At 43.5% G+C, this 12,380-nt stretch overlaps 5 protein-coding genes across 5 annotated transcripts; 1 reads left to right on the top strand and 4 right to left on the bottom strand.

The window, feature by feature from the left end:
• Positions 1-446: 446 nt before the first annotated feature.
• BYT42DRAFT_617019 (uncharacterized protein) lies at positions 447-2,428 on the bottom strand (the record flags this gene model as incomplete). Its single annotated transcript, XM_051572131.1, has 3 exons — positions 447-2,045; positions 2,174-2,299; positions 2,372-2,428. 3 exons carry the CDS (start codon positions 2,426-2,428, stop codon positions 447-449), a joined length of 1,782 nt encoding a protein of 593 aa, XP_051420052.1.
• A 1,895-nt stretch (positions 2,429-4,323) lies between these two features.
• Positions 4,324-4,937, bottom strand: BYT42DRAFT_89710 (uncharacterized protein). The gene is made up of 3 exons (XM_051572888.1): positions 4,727-4,937; positions 4,619-4,650; positions 4,324-4,544 (listed from the first exon to the last, which is right to left on the bottom strand). Exons 1-3 carry the CDS (start codon positions 4,786-4,788, stop codon positions 4,369-4,371), a joined length of 270 nt encoding a protein of 89 aa, XP_051420051.1. The 5' UTR covers positions 4,789-4,937; the 3' UTR covers positions 4,324-4,368.
• Positions 4,938-4,949: 12 nt separating this feature from the next.
• On the bottom strand, positions 4,950-5,662 carry BYT42DRAFT_582536 (uncharacterized protein). The gene has a single exon (XM_051569695.1). It carries the CDS (start codon positions 5,494-5,496, stop codon positions 5,170-5,172), a length of 327 nt encoding a protein of 108 aa, XP_051420050.1. The 5' UTR covers positions 5,497-5,662; the 3' UTR covers positions 4,950-5,169.
• BYT42DRAFT_89728 (transmembrane amino acid transporter protein-domain-containing protein) lies at positions 5,634-8,103 on the bottom strand. Its single transcript, XM_051572889.1, has 7 exons — positions 7,746-8,103; positions 7,579-7,631; positions 7,227-7,491; positions 6,942-7,138; positions 6,630-6,864; positions 6,341-6,565; positions 5,634-6,218 (listed from the first exon to the last, which is right to left on the bottom strand). The coding sequence occupies exons 1-7, from the start codon at positions 7,998-8,000 to the stop codon at positions 5,772-5,774; spliced, it is 1,677 nt and encodes a 558-aa protein (XP_051420049.1). The 5' UTR covers positions 8,001-8,103; the 3' UTR covers positions 5,634-5,771.
• A 2,117-nt stretch (positions 8,104-10,220) lies between these two features.
• On the top strand, positions 10,221-12,095 carry BYT42DRAFT_617016 (uncharacterized protein; the record flags this gene model as incomplete). The annotated part of the gene is made up of 6 exons (XM_051572130.1): positions 10,221-10,302; positions 10,375-10,457; positions 10,529-10,706; positions 10,781-11,761; positions 11,836-12,020; positions 12,081-12,095. 6 exons carry the CDS (start codon positions 10,221-10,223, stop codon positions 12,093-12,095), a joined length of 1,524 nt encoding a protein of 507 aa, XP_051420048.1.
• Between the last annotated feature and the right edge of the window lie 285 nt (positions 12,096-12,380).

The raw sequence follows: 12,380 nt of genomic DNA, 5'->3' as shown, positions 1-12,380 counted from the left end.
TGGATTATTCTGGGATTAGAAAGAATAATAATTGCGCTATTGTAAAGAAGGTTGGGGAACTTCATAAGTTATATGTAAAAATATATGATACAACTTAGATTACCACATCTAAGAGAAAAACAAGGGCGATGCATAAAAGATTATAGGAAAAAAGATAAAATGGTGAGAAGAACAAATAAAAAAAAAAAAAAAAAGCTGGTGGAAGACGCCCAAAGAAGGACAGGTTTTCAGAATGGAGAGGTGAGAGAAAGTTTTGGCTAGGAGCGGATAATGAAAGCATAAGGAACGGTTTTTCATACAATAAAGGAGAGATCAAAACCGATGAATAAAAGTGAGTGGTGAAAGAAAAAAGATAGAACAGGAGTGCTAACAAGAAAAAAAAAGGGTAATTCAACAAGCGAGAATCGAGCAAAAAGTTGGAGACCAAAATGCCTTGAAAAGGAAAATTAAGCCCAGGACTGAGCGTTGGCAACATCTTCGGCGGTAGGACCGGTGTGATCATCGTTGGATCGAATCATGGGCAGGGGTGTATAGCCCTGAGAGAAGGATCGTTGCATCCGTTGTTCGTATTCTTGCTGCTGGCGTTGTAACATGGCGCGTTGTTGCAGTGCGGCATTTTGTTCTTCTCGCACAGGATAGAAACCAAAGACTGAAGGCGAGGTGGGCTGCTGAGGGGTCGCTTGAGCCGGTTGTCGAATATCGAGCGGATGAGCAAGCTGACGATCATGGGCGCGGTGACCGCCCAGACCGGCCATTGCAGTGTTATCAAAAGTGAAGGACATTTCCGGAGGCGAAGAAAAGGAGGTGGCCGCCATGGTGTAGGGTGAAAAGGAGGACGCCTGCATGTTGTACGCAGGTAAACCGGATACGGTGTAACCGGTCGCTTGCTGGGGCTGAGGTTGTGGTTGATGCGTTGGTGCATATCCTTGATTCATAAGGAATGGTGTGTCGTTGGGCGAATGGAGCGATGGATGCGGTGACGGCACGGTGCGTTGCTGGTTGGAAATATCCAGTCGATTCAATCGCTGTTGTTGCTGTTGCTGTTGCTGGTGAGGATGGTTGTGGAAAGGCATGGAGGACGAAGACGACGAAGATGAGGATGTGGGTGAGGCCAAAGAAAAGAACGAGGTGGTTGAGTTGCCGCCGAATGCAGCAGCAGGTGGACCGGTCTGTGGGCTAGGACTTTCAAGACCCGAGGGAGAAAAGGTTCGCCTGGATCCCTGAGACGATGAATCAGATGACGATCTCAGGGGTTGGGATCGAACGTAGATCAGGTAATTGGGAACGCTGACAATTTGAGTGCCTTTAGGAGCTTCCATTTTGGATACCAACGACTTGCGACGTTTGGCGGGTGATTGTTGTACATCGTCTAGATCGCTCATCATGGGACTGGAAGTGGAAATGGCCGATACAGGAACCGAATCACCGAGCGACAGCCGATTGGTATTGCAGGTCAGCTTGTCAGCTTCGTTTTGGATCAAATCCGTCTGCAGATCGACCAAGGTGTGAATGGCTTCCGGAGGTAGACGACTCAACTGGCAAAAATTTTCAAACATGCGAGCCAGATCGTTTTCTACGCATAAAGCCCAATCTTCATTGGATGCCACGACTGAACAAAGACGGGCGGAAAGCAGGAGTAACCTCTGTGAGCGTTCGACCACACCGCGTTGTCGAATCCGTTTCCGTTCCTCTGTTAATCGGTTGTAGAAACGGCGTTCATTCCATGTGATATCAGGGAATCGCTGCTTTACGGCTTCGCGAATCTCATGCGTCTGTAGTCGTTGACGGGCCAACTGGATAATGGTATCATTGACTTCGGCAGGCCAAGCCTTGACCATTTCATCAGGAGACATCATTTCATGGTTGTGCTCCGACGCGTTGGGATTCATGGACTTTCTAAACTCCCATTGTTTGCGTTCATTCTCTGAAAGAACGACCCGCCAACGACAGTCGCATCGTTTGGAAGGTCGCTTACGCTGAGGTGAAGGTTTAGGGTTGCGTTGTGAGTCTGGTAAGCCTTCGCGAGAACAATAGACGTAAATATTCTAAAAAGATGGGATTAGGGTTTTTAGTATGAAGCTTAATTTTTTTTTTATGATGAACCCAAAAAATGATGCTTAATTCCAACAAGGTTGGATTGCGTCGTTTGATTTCGACGATCGATTCAACATACCCTATTGGCGCTTGCTTCTTGTTTCACGGTAAATCCGAATTCGCCACAGACAGTACGGCAATATTCAATAGCAGACACGCTATCAGGAAACGGTTTTTTGAGTAAACGTTCATACAGTGGTTCCATCTACGAAGGTGAATATCAGATTAGAAAAGGGCGGTCATTTCTTTTGTGTTACAATAGCAAACCCAAACATACAGAAATTCTAGTAAAAGGTTTTTGGTCATTCGACATGGCGTCTTCTGGTTTTGTCATGGTAATGCTGTGCCCGATTAAAGTTGGAGATCTTTTAAGATGTCGTTACGTTGGTGAAACTGGGGTATGTTTGCATTCAGTAATAAGCCGAGTTTAAAGCTTTATATACGTTATCGTTCCAAGTTCAACGGAAAAACAGACGTTTGTTTTATGAAGAACCGAAAAGAAAATGATCCGTTTGATTTCTGAAGTTCTACGTGTGCTTGGTCTAAATAAGAGAAGGAGAAAAAAAAAAGAAAAAAAGGGGGGATGGAACAGAAAGGATTAGATAACTATGGCAGCAAAGGATTAGCAGGGAGGGAAAAAGTGATGTATTTATTTTTTGGGGGAGGGAGAAAAACTGGATGAGCCCATTCAGGTAAAGAAAACAATTATCTCTTTTGCTCGCACAGATACTAATCATTCAAGGACCCCAAAAGAAGGAGGCAAGTAATGTGCGTTAAATAACTATCAATGCAGGGCTAAACCAAAACAAACGGGACCCTGAAAGGCACAGCTCACGATAGCAAGGAGAAAAAAAAATCCAATAGAAAAAGGAGATCCATCATTAACCAAGATCAAAATCATTCATACGCTTTCTGGTACCTCTTTTTTTTTTTTTGGTTACAGAAACATACACTCTCATCCATCAACAAGTGAGGGGAGGTTGACGTCATGAAAACTGACCCAGAGGAACAGATGATTTCAAAAGTATTGACTCGTTTTTCTTATTCATATGTTTTCATTTGCGCGGGCTATGGTCATGCAAAGATGACAAGTTTAAAAAAATTGAGATAAGAGCAGCCATGACAAATTAAGTAACCAATGATGGGGTAAGGAGCCGGTGATTGCTGCATCAAAAGGCGAGAGTGTGCGGCAGAAACGTGAAAAGGACAACGTGAGAAAAAAAGATGTCATTCAACAGCATTTGACAAAGAAAAAAAAACAGTTGCATGATATCAGTGAAAAGAGAAAAGAATTCACTTTATGATTTTTTTTACTTTATTGAAATAGAGTTTTTTGATTTCACTTCACTAGAGAAACGGATTGCTTATTTCACAAGTTGTAACGTTCAGAAGGGAAGGAAAAAAAAAGTTAAATCATAGTTGATAACAGTATGGAGTAGGGAATATGCAAAACTGTAGCAACAATTGACACTGGTGATTGCACCACAGAGATGATCCATAAATCGGCCATTGAAGTATCTGCTTTTTCCGGTCAATGTTAGCATTGTCACAAATTCAGGGGAAGGAAAGTTTCCTAAACAATGAAGCTGATCAACAGTAAAAAGGGCGCGATCAAATGGCTCCATGAATATGAAAAAAAAGGAGCATTTGGCAGCAGGGTAGGGGTCCATCTCATATTGTGTCATGTTGGCTTTTTTTTGCCACCCTACCTGCCTTTCATTTTCGTCACTTCATCATGATAGGCGGCATACGGCATTGAAGCGGGATCAAGGTAGGTAAAAAGATGGGTTATGATAGCAATGGTAATTGAGGATCTATACAACGCATACAACGCATGCAGTACAATACTTACAACAGGTACGACGCGTACAACGGAAACAATCGACTGTGGTGAAATAATCCAAGGTTAAGAAAAGAAGACGACAAGAAAGAACAAGTGTAATGCATCCTATATGTCATACAACACATCTACATGCCGAATATTACATTGACCCGCGCAAATTTAATTTTTGTTGGCGTTTCTATTGACATTCATTTCAGTTGCGTCTTCATTGGTTGCTTCTGCATTTCCCTTGTTTTATTTCCTTTTTCTTTCTTTCTTTTTTATCCGGAATATCCCATTTGGAGACGTAATCACTCCTTGATTTGGCCGCATCTCCTACCAAGGATAAACCCCCTTCGGTAGATTGATGGTGCGCATTTTTTCTTCAGGCACCATGTTAAATTAAATAAAAACGGGAAAATGGAAAATCCCATAAATGATGATGTACACATTTAACGGGACGAATCTGGTGTAGATTTGTTGACAGCGGCAGGACCCACGGCACCTCCTGTGGCGCCAAACACGGCAGTTGACGTGAGCGAGTTATTAATGTACTTTTGCAGCATCTGGTTCTCAGTCAACAACGATTGATGCTCTTTTCTAGCCGTATCCACTCGCGAGATCAAGCCTACTCAGTTTGTTTGGTTATAACGATATTACTTTTTTTTTTCGTGGACCAAGGGGGCGACCTAAACAACTTACCACGCAACTGAGTTTGGAGTTCAAGAACATTCCTAACGAAAACCACCGTCAAGTAAAAAAGAACCCTTTTTTTGTTACACGCGCATTTCGTCCTTCATCTATACTTACTTGATAAGTTCTTGCCTTTGTTCAGTTTCCCCATTCTCATCAGCTTGATGACCGTTCTCCATCCTGCACTTGACACAGTGGTGATGGACTGGGAAAAAAAACGTAGGAGTACGGTGAAGCAGATGAACAAAGTTGGGTGTGAGACCGAATCGGGTTGATTTTTGTGACGGGGGTATTCGCCCAATGCACAGCAATTTTCCCTTCCGACAAATTGGTGAGAGAAAATTGGGAAAATATTCCTACTGCGCAAACTTCACATGCATAATGGCGCCATGACCCCAAAGGCTCCGACATGGTCAAGATGAGGTGTATTGGCGCGGCTTATGGAGTGATTGTATGCGGCTGCTGTTGTGTCTAGGAGCTTGTTGTTGAACCCGTGAAGCCCAAATGGCAATACGCAAAACATCGTGGCAGCTGCAGCAACCGGCAGTCATGATTAGATCTCAGGAGATGAAGGGACTCTTTTTCTTTTCTACAGTGTTTTGGCCATGAGTGTGGGTGCCAACAGTCATGATATTCAGCTTTGACGCTACGGTGGATCGCATTTTATTGTCAATTGTCGTGCTCTTTGGCCTGCTGTGCTTATTCTGTCTTACCGGTTTCACCCGCAGATACCCTTTGTTGTATTTACGTGGCAAAAATGATCCTTGAAAACAGTAGTAAAAGGGTTTTCTCGTGGGATGCATAGTTCGCTGTTTCGATTGCATCTGCATATATATAAGAAAGACCATTGATCGTTTTTGACCCTTTATGACATCCATTTTGGGCATATAGTGACAAATGCTATTTTCTAGTTTATGATTCGTGACCAAACCCACGAAAATGGGGTCGCTCTTTTTTCTTTTAACGAGAAGAGCACGAAGAATTTTTGATGGATTGTGTTGTCAAACGCTGGCAAAGGAAAAGAAAGTTGAAAAAAGACGGGGACAGCAACGAAAGCAAGGGAGGAATGAGAAAATGACGAAAATTGGTGTAATAGAAGCAAGGTATCTTGTACGTATATAAGAAAAAGAAAAAGAAAAAAAAAGAACGACCAACGGTGACTTTAAATGAAACTCCACAAGGTGCCACTAAAAGCCATGGAAGATGCGATCACGATGAGAACGTAGTTGAGAACCTTTTCGGAGGAGGACATGGAGTCCCCAAAGAGACGAAGGTGGCAAACCAGAGGGAAGATACCGGAAATCATAAAGGAGAAAAAGGCACCGAGCAAAGCCATGATTTTATCAAACCCAGGAATGATGTAGGCTAGTGACACAATGAACATACTCACGATCACTTTGCCCACAAACGTAAGAAACGGTTCTCTCCAACTGCTACGTGCACACCATCCTTCGATAGGCGACGATCGGAAAACGAGAATTTGCCAACTGAGATTCACCGGATTAAGTGTCAGGCCGTATTTCGCAATGGGATTCATGGCAATAAGCCAAACCGCCAATCGATTCAGTGTTTGATTGTATTCTGGCACGGCCACAATATTTTGGGTAATCTATAAGGGTTTGTTGCATTAGACAATCATGGGGATCTTCTTTTGTAGACGTTGCACAGAATGTGAAGCGCTTGTGTTTAGGTCCTACTTCGCATCAATAAAAAAAAAAAAACGTTCTTTACCTCCTGCATTGTCTGTGATCCAAACATCATGTAACCGCACGCCGCCACAGCAAAGTAGACAATGGTTGTAGCCACGTACGTCCAGTTTACCATGGAACGGTACCGTTTGGGATCATCCATATCGCGATACACCGTTGGGAAAACTGCATGGCCTGCAAACCCTGCCATGATCAAGCCAAAACTCAAGGGAACCGTCATCCAGTCAGAAGGCAGCAATTCCGTATCCTACCCATACCATATGGTTAAAAACCTATTCCTTTTCCGTGGTTTTTGGGAGCATTCGACTTACAGCAGGTTCGATGAGACTGCCGGGTGCAAAGGGTTTGGATAAACCGTCAACGACAATGACAATAATGATACAGAACGCGCTCATGATACCCAGTAAACTGGTGTAGGACAAATGACGTACAGGGAGGAAAAGCATGGGCGTCAGAATTAAAAAGGAAAGCATACGGATGGAGAGAGTGTCATGTCCGGGAAACAACGAATCGATACCGTCACCAAGTAATACAACAAGAGCCACACTGTTTTTGTTTTTTTTTGTATACAAGCAGCCATAAGTAATTAAAAACCGGTGAATTAAGAGGGCGATGTCCATTACCTGCTGGTGATGAGTTCCGTGATGAATAAGACCGTCACCATCACACAACCTTTAAGCCCAAACGCCATTGCACCCATGTCGCCGTATGTGCGTGAGTTTGGATCAGCGTCCAAACACTTGGCCAGTAGTTTGGCGGTATAGTTCGTCAAACCACAGCAAAACACAAAGACTGAAATGCCAATGACCCATCCAGCACACTGTAACGAAACGAGTAGCTTCAATGTTAAACACACCGCTTCTTTTGGATCATCAGTACGTGCCACATAAAAAAAAAGTTGGAATTACCTTGAATCCCAATGGTAAAGCCAATATACCAATTCCGATCAAGATATTGATAGAATTGAAGATAGATTGTGTGAACGATGATTTTTTCCCACTGCTGGATCCGTGGGCATCAAATCGGTACTCGTCTGCAAAGGTGGCGACACTGTGCGAGGTCAACACCTTGTCAAGGTTGCTGAATAGTAGCGAAGCGCGTTCGTTGGCTCCTAATGAGTCAATACGTGATATTCTTGAAATAGATCGCCTTTCTTGATCAACCGAAGCGCGTCTACAGCCAAAGGTGAATCAGTCGATCCCCTTCCACTTCCCTGTCCCCCACCCCTGAACCGACGACATCTCCGATCGATGTACGTACCTGGAAAAGTAACCCGACGAATTGATTGATTTGAAATCATCATCATCATCTAACTGTAACAAAAAATAGGGTATTGAGTGTTCTCTTTCCTTCGATATGCTTCCCTTCCCCGTTTGCTGCTTTATCTCTTCCTATGGGACCGGCTGTATGTGGGAGTTCGAACTTACCGAAGCGGCAGAAGAAGGGATGGCCAAATTTTCTGCCATAAACAGTAGAGACGTCCTTGAATAAGAGCCAACAAAGGATCCAATACGTTCGGAGAGCGTGTTGGTATTGGTGCGTTCCATAGAGCCCATATCTTCATGATAAGTTGCACCATAATACTGATGCTGGTCGGGTGATAGCTGGGATGGATGGAGATTGCGAATGCGGGGAATGTCTTGGCCTCCATTGGAGGAATCTCTATTGCTGGGTATATCCATTCAAGTAACCAGATGGGGAAGAAAGCAAGGAGAAGCGCAAGAGAACAAGTGAAAGAAAGTCAAAACTTTTTTTTTGTTTTGGCGTTTTTATATGCATCCTGAATGTAAGCCAATCATAAAAGGGAACTAAGGAAGTTTTTTTCTCATTCGTTTTTGGTTTTCCCCTTCTTGGATTGTGCTTCCGTTCCGTCTAGTTTCTTTTTTTTTTTATCGATCCTCCTCTCTCGGCTAACGATCAAACATTGAGAGATGCTGGATTGTAAAGACTAGACATGGCCTTTGGCTTTTTACTCATGGAGCAATTATTTACTAATGAACATGTCAATTCTATGTATTTGAATCGCAGATTGTTATCGAATGATTTGGAATGTCATGGTGTCTTTTTTTTCTTAGTTTATTTTTTTCACGACCCTTTGTTGATGTTTGCGATCGAGACGATAACGGTAATTGATCGATCTAAAACCATAATTCCCCTATGTTTCCCCTTGCAACCCCAAGTATTCCCCATGTTACAACCTGAAAAATAGCTTTTTTCGGTGCCGCTTGCGGGCTATCCGTTTCTGCTCACACACGTACAGAAACCCATCTGTGACCCTTCAGTAAGAGTAACAGCCTAACAGTTTCATCCATACTCACTCTTTTTTTCCCCGATACCTACGGCAAACGATAAAGATAAACGGTTTGTGATGGGCGTTGAAGCTGGTTTCAAAAAAATAAATACCATGGCAACTACCACCGTGCATTCTGAATTGACCATGGTTGATTTGAAACCATGACTTCCCCCTGGATTCCAACAAAAGATGATTTGAAACTAAAATACGCCGTCTGCTTCACCCTGTTGACGCTTGCAGATTTCACTGATTATGCAGTTCCTGGTATATCTCAACCGTCATTCCCAAAATTTCATACGGTCACTAGGAAAAATAGCAGCTTCTATGTTGGTTTCGTTAGACTCGTTATTGAGAAAAAATGACGGTGATACAGAACCGTCTCCATCTGAATGCTTACACATTCATTGTCATATTCCCAACAAGGTTAGATTGTCCGAATCTTCCAGGTAGCACAATACGGTCGACTGGACATGGATCAATTACACCAATTGGCGTGGTTCAAAACTGACAAAGTGGCGTGTTTCCACCATTATTTTAGAAATGAAATGACTAAAGTTCTATCAAAGCTCTCTGCGCAACTGAAATATTTTTTATCCGGCAGTGGCAAGGTTCGTAAAACAATTTGCAAGATTTTTGTATGCAGCAAAAGAAGAAATGGAAACATCTCAGTTGTGGTTACATTGTTCCTGTGCAACAGTCGATGATTCCATTCAGCAGGTCCGTGATCCCATTACGAGCCTAATATTTACGCCTCGGTTTCGTTCAGTAAGCACCGACTTACAAACGTGCCGGTTTTAAAAACAGCTACAAACCATTGTTTTCGAGACACTCTAGTATTGTCGTCTGCTTGGTTCACGAAAGGAAAACTTGCTTGGATTGTGCCAGTTGTAACTTTTATATGGTAAAGTAATAGCTTGGTTTGGCAGTGGTACATTCAGCTGAAAAGGTGGTCTTGGTTTGTTTTTTTTGGGCTGACCAGTGCCTGTGAAAGGAGAATGAACAACAGTGATTTTAATTTTTCATTTAATCTGGCTGAATGGCCTCATGATACTTCGACGTGATACAGCGCTTGACCCATTTTTCCATTTTTGGATTGTAAAAAAAGAACTGGCGGCCAACACGTTTCGGGATCCCATAATTTCCTTGGTCATGCAAGCATTTACAAGATCAAGGTTGGAACCGATGACTTTTTGTCTCTTTCGCGTATCTCAAATGTTCATTGGTCGATCATAATGGCGACCAAGTCGCCTGTAAACTACTCCAGCGTTTGTCCAAGGCCTACGACTTTTTTTTTTATTACTTGCTGCTTGAAAAGACAAATCCTTTCCGGATTATGTCCTCCTTTCCATTGGACGGAAACATAATTGAGAGGCGGATCCGTTGGAGAGAGGGTTTAAAAAAGTCACGTACCAGAATGGCCGTGACAGCCCGGTGGATTTGGTTCCATTTTTGTTTACTTGATATTACCAAAAAAGGAAAAATCAATGTGTGACGTATTTCAAAAAGCACGCGCCTTTTTTTTTTTTTGATTTCGGATGTCCGGCGATTCTGGCTTGGCACTTCCCTTTCACGTACTCATTCGTCGATTTCGGGCTCTTGTCAATTCTATATGCGTCGTTCCGAATTCAGTCCTCACAGCGCTCGGCCTGTATCCGAGATACTTAGACCGGGAAGCTACGCATCACCAGAAGGTTAACTATCACGTCCATATTCGAAGCAAAGGAAAGAGTTCACACTTTACTTACCACCACTGTAATATATAGCCGAAACCTTGAATAGTCGATACGAAGATCTGCAACAATATGAAAAGAATCTCGAAAGCATTGCTTCTGCCAACTTGAATCAGGTGAGTGACATTTAGTCCTTCATTGCTTGTGGTAGGTTTTGAAGCTTATGTGGGTGCATAAAAAAAACCAGAGTTTCAAGGAAGAACTGCAGCATGTGGATCAATGGTTTCGTTATTTATCAGACGCTGAAAAGACGGCTACCGTTTACACGTTGTTGCAACACTCGTCCCAAATACAGCTCCGTTTCTTTCGCAGCGTATTACAGCAGCTGATCCAGCCTGACATCATGAAAGAGCCCGTGGATCAGAGTAAGAAAAAACACCCGTGTTCACTCAGCAAACCATGATCATCACGTACTCACTCTGTCTACCGCATGTGTTAGTGGATCTCCCTAATCATTTAGCTCATCTTGGCTTGCGAGACAGCCCTCATGTCCCATCGCCACTCGCGTACGCTGAACGATCGGCCAAAACAGCTCTTCACGATCGAACGATGGGCCGTCATTCGCTTGCGGTCACTGACATGGAGGATCGTGACGCATTATTCAAGCCTCTCATAGGAACCGATCGACTGGATCAAACGGTTCCATCGACTTTGGCCAGCGTATCTTCCGGTGCCACCGCACCTTCATCGTCGATTGCGGGCACCACATCAAACTATACTGGCAATAGTTTACTGAATGACGCTTCCCCCGTGAGTCGTGCACGAATGTTTCGTGCGCCTGATTTAAGAGCGGACATGGGATCTTCGTTTGGTTCAAGACCTCGATCTGTGATTGAGGGCAATTTATCCAACTTCATGTCCAGCAATTGGATGACACCGTCTAGATCTAGCGTGGGAAATATTGGCGATCGTAAACCGGACGAACGACCCAAATCGGCCGACATTTCATCTTGGGCAATCACGGGAGGGCTGGATCCCTTGGATACATCACGCACTGGCAACGGATTTCAATCACCCTGGCGGTTTTCTTCCAACCTTCAATTTGCGGATTCCGAGATCGATTTTAGTACTTGGCAAGGCACACAGCCCATTCGACGACAACGACATCGATCCAATATCCCAGGTACGGTGCCGGAAACCGAGGAACAGCATCAACGGCAAGCTACGCAAGGCATGGCGTCTTTCAGTAATGTTCCAGAGAGCTCCGCCACTGGATCCACTGCACGCCAGCACATGGTCTCCCCCAGCTTTGATCGAGGCTTTGGCACGTTTCTGAATCCTGCGGATGCTCGCAACGATGGAGAGCAAGACTCGTTAAGTGATCACAGCAATACGTCTCATGGGTATCTGTCATCTGGCGGTAAACCCTCTTCGCGTGAAAAACAACATATGGAAGAAGTGGATATGGAAATATTAAAAGGTAAGAACCAAATAAAAGAGGAAGGGAAAAAAAGAGCAACGTTATTCAGGGTGGGCGTGGTTTTTTCTTGACAGATGTGCCAATGTGGTTTCGCAGTCTTCGGTTGCACAAATATACCAGCATTTTTGAGTCAATGAAATGGCAAGACATTATCAAATTGACCGACGAGGACTTGCTGGCCAAAGGCGTCGCCGCCTTGGGTGCTCGACGAAAAATGCTCAAAATCTTTGATACAATCAAAGTGCACTGTGATGCGAATGTAAGATTAACCCATCACCATGCCAGTTTATTAATTATTGTTCACTAACGGTTGGTTTAGCATATCGATTATTGACTGAATCCATAAGGGTAGATGCATGATAGCCAGTTGGTTTAGATAACTTTCAAGTGAGAATGCTTGCAGGCAAGAAATTCCACAACATACTCCCATCGGCTTCCACCGGTTCAATTGGCTCAGCTGGAGCGAAAGTTACTCTTATTGAAATACACTTTTCCACCTTCTTGTCTCTCGCGTTTTTGTTTTTTAGTTGTGTCCAATTTGTCCGCAACGAACAAAGCCAGTCTAAGTAACCAGTACCACTGAAAAGAGGATCGTCCTTATTTTCATCATGTGTTGTAT

This window comes from Radiomyces spectabilis (genome assembly GCF_025331425.1).
Source record: "Radiomyces spectabilis strain NRRL 2753 chromosome Unknown BYT42scaffold_12, whole genome shotgun sequence".
In the NCBI taxonomy this organism is placed as follows: domain Eukaryota; kingdom Fungi; phylum Mucoromycota; class Mucoromycetes; order Mucorales; family Radiomycetaceae; genus Radiomyces; species Radiomyces spectabilis.
This window is presented reverse-complemented; position numbering and strand designations above follow the sequence as displayed.

Bases quoted from the DNA above. Each gene is read 5' to 3' on its own strand.
- BYT42DRAFT_89710 (XM_051572888.1), bottom strand. From the start codon at position 4,788: ATGGAGAACGGTCATCAAGCTGATGAGAATGGGGAAACTGAACAAAGG. The intron at 4,651-4,726 runs GTAAGTATAGAT...GGTTTTCGTTAG, and splicing joins CAAAGGCAAGAACTTATCAA to GAATGTTCTTGAACTCCAAA. The intron at 4,545-4,618 runs GTAAGTTGTTTA...CAAACTGAGTAG, and splicing joins ACTCCAAACTCAGTTGCGTG to GCTTGATCTCGCGAGTGGAT.
- BYT42DRAFT_582536 (XM_051569695.1), bottom strand. From the start codon at position 5,496: ATGCCCAAAATGGATGTCATAAAGGGTCAAAAACGATCAATGGTCTTT.
- BYT42DRAFT_89728 (XM_051572889.1), bottom strand. From the start codon at position 8,000: ATGGATATACCCAGCAATAGAGATTCCTCCAATGGAGGCCAAGACATT. The intron at 6,865-6,941 runs GTAATGGACATC...AAACAAAAACAG, and splicing joins ACGGAACTCATCACCAGCAG to TGTGGCTCTTGTTGTATTAC. The intron at 6,566-6,629 runs GTAAGTCGAATG...TGGTATGGGTAG, and splicing joins GCAGTCTCATCGAACCTGCT to GATACGGAATTGCTGCCTTC.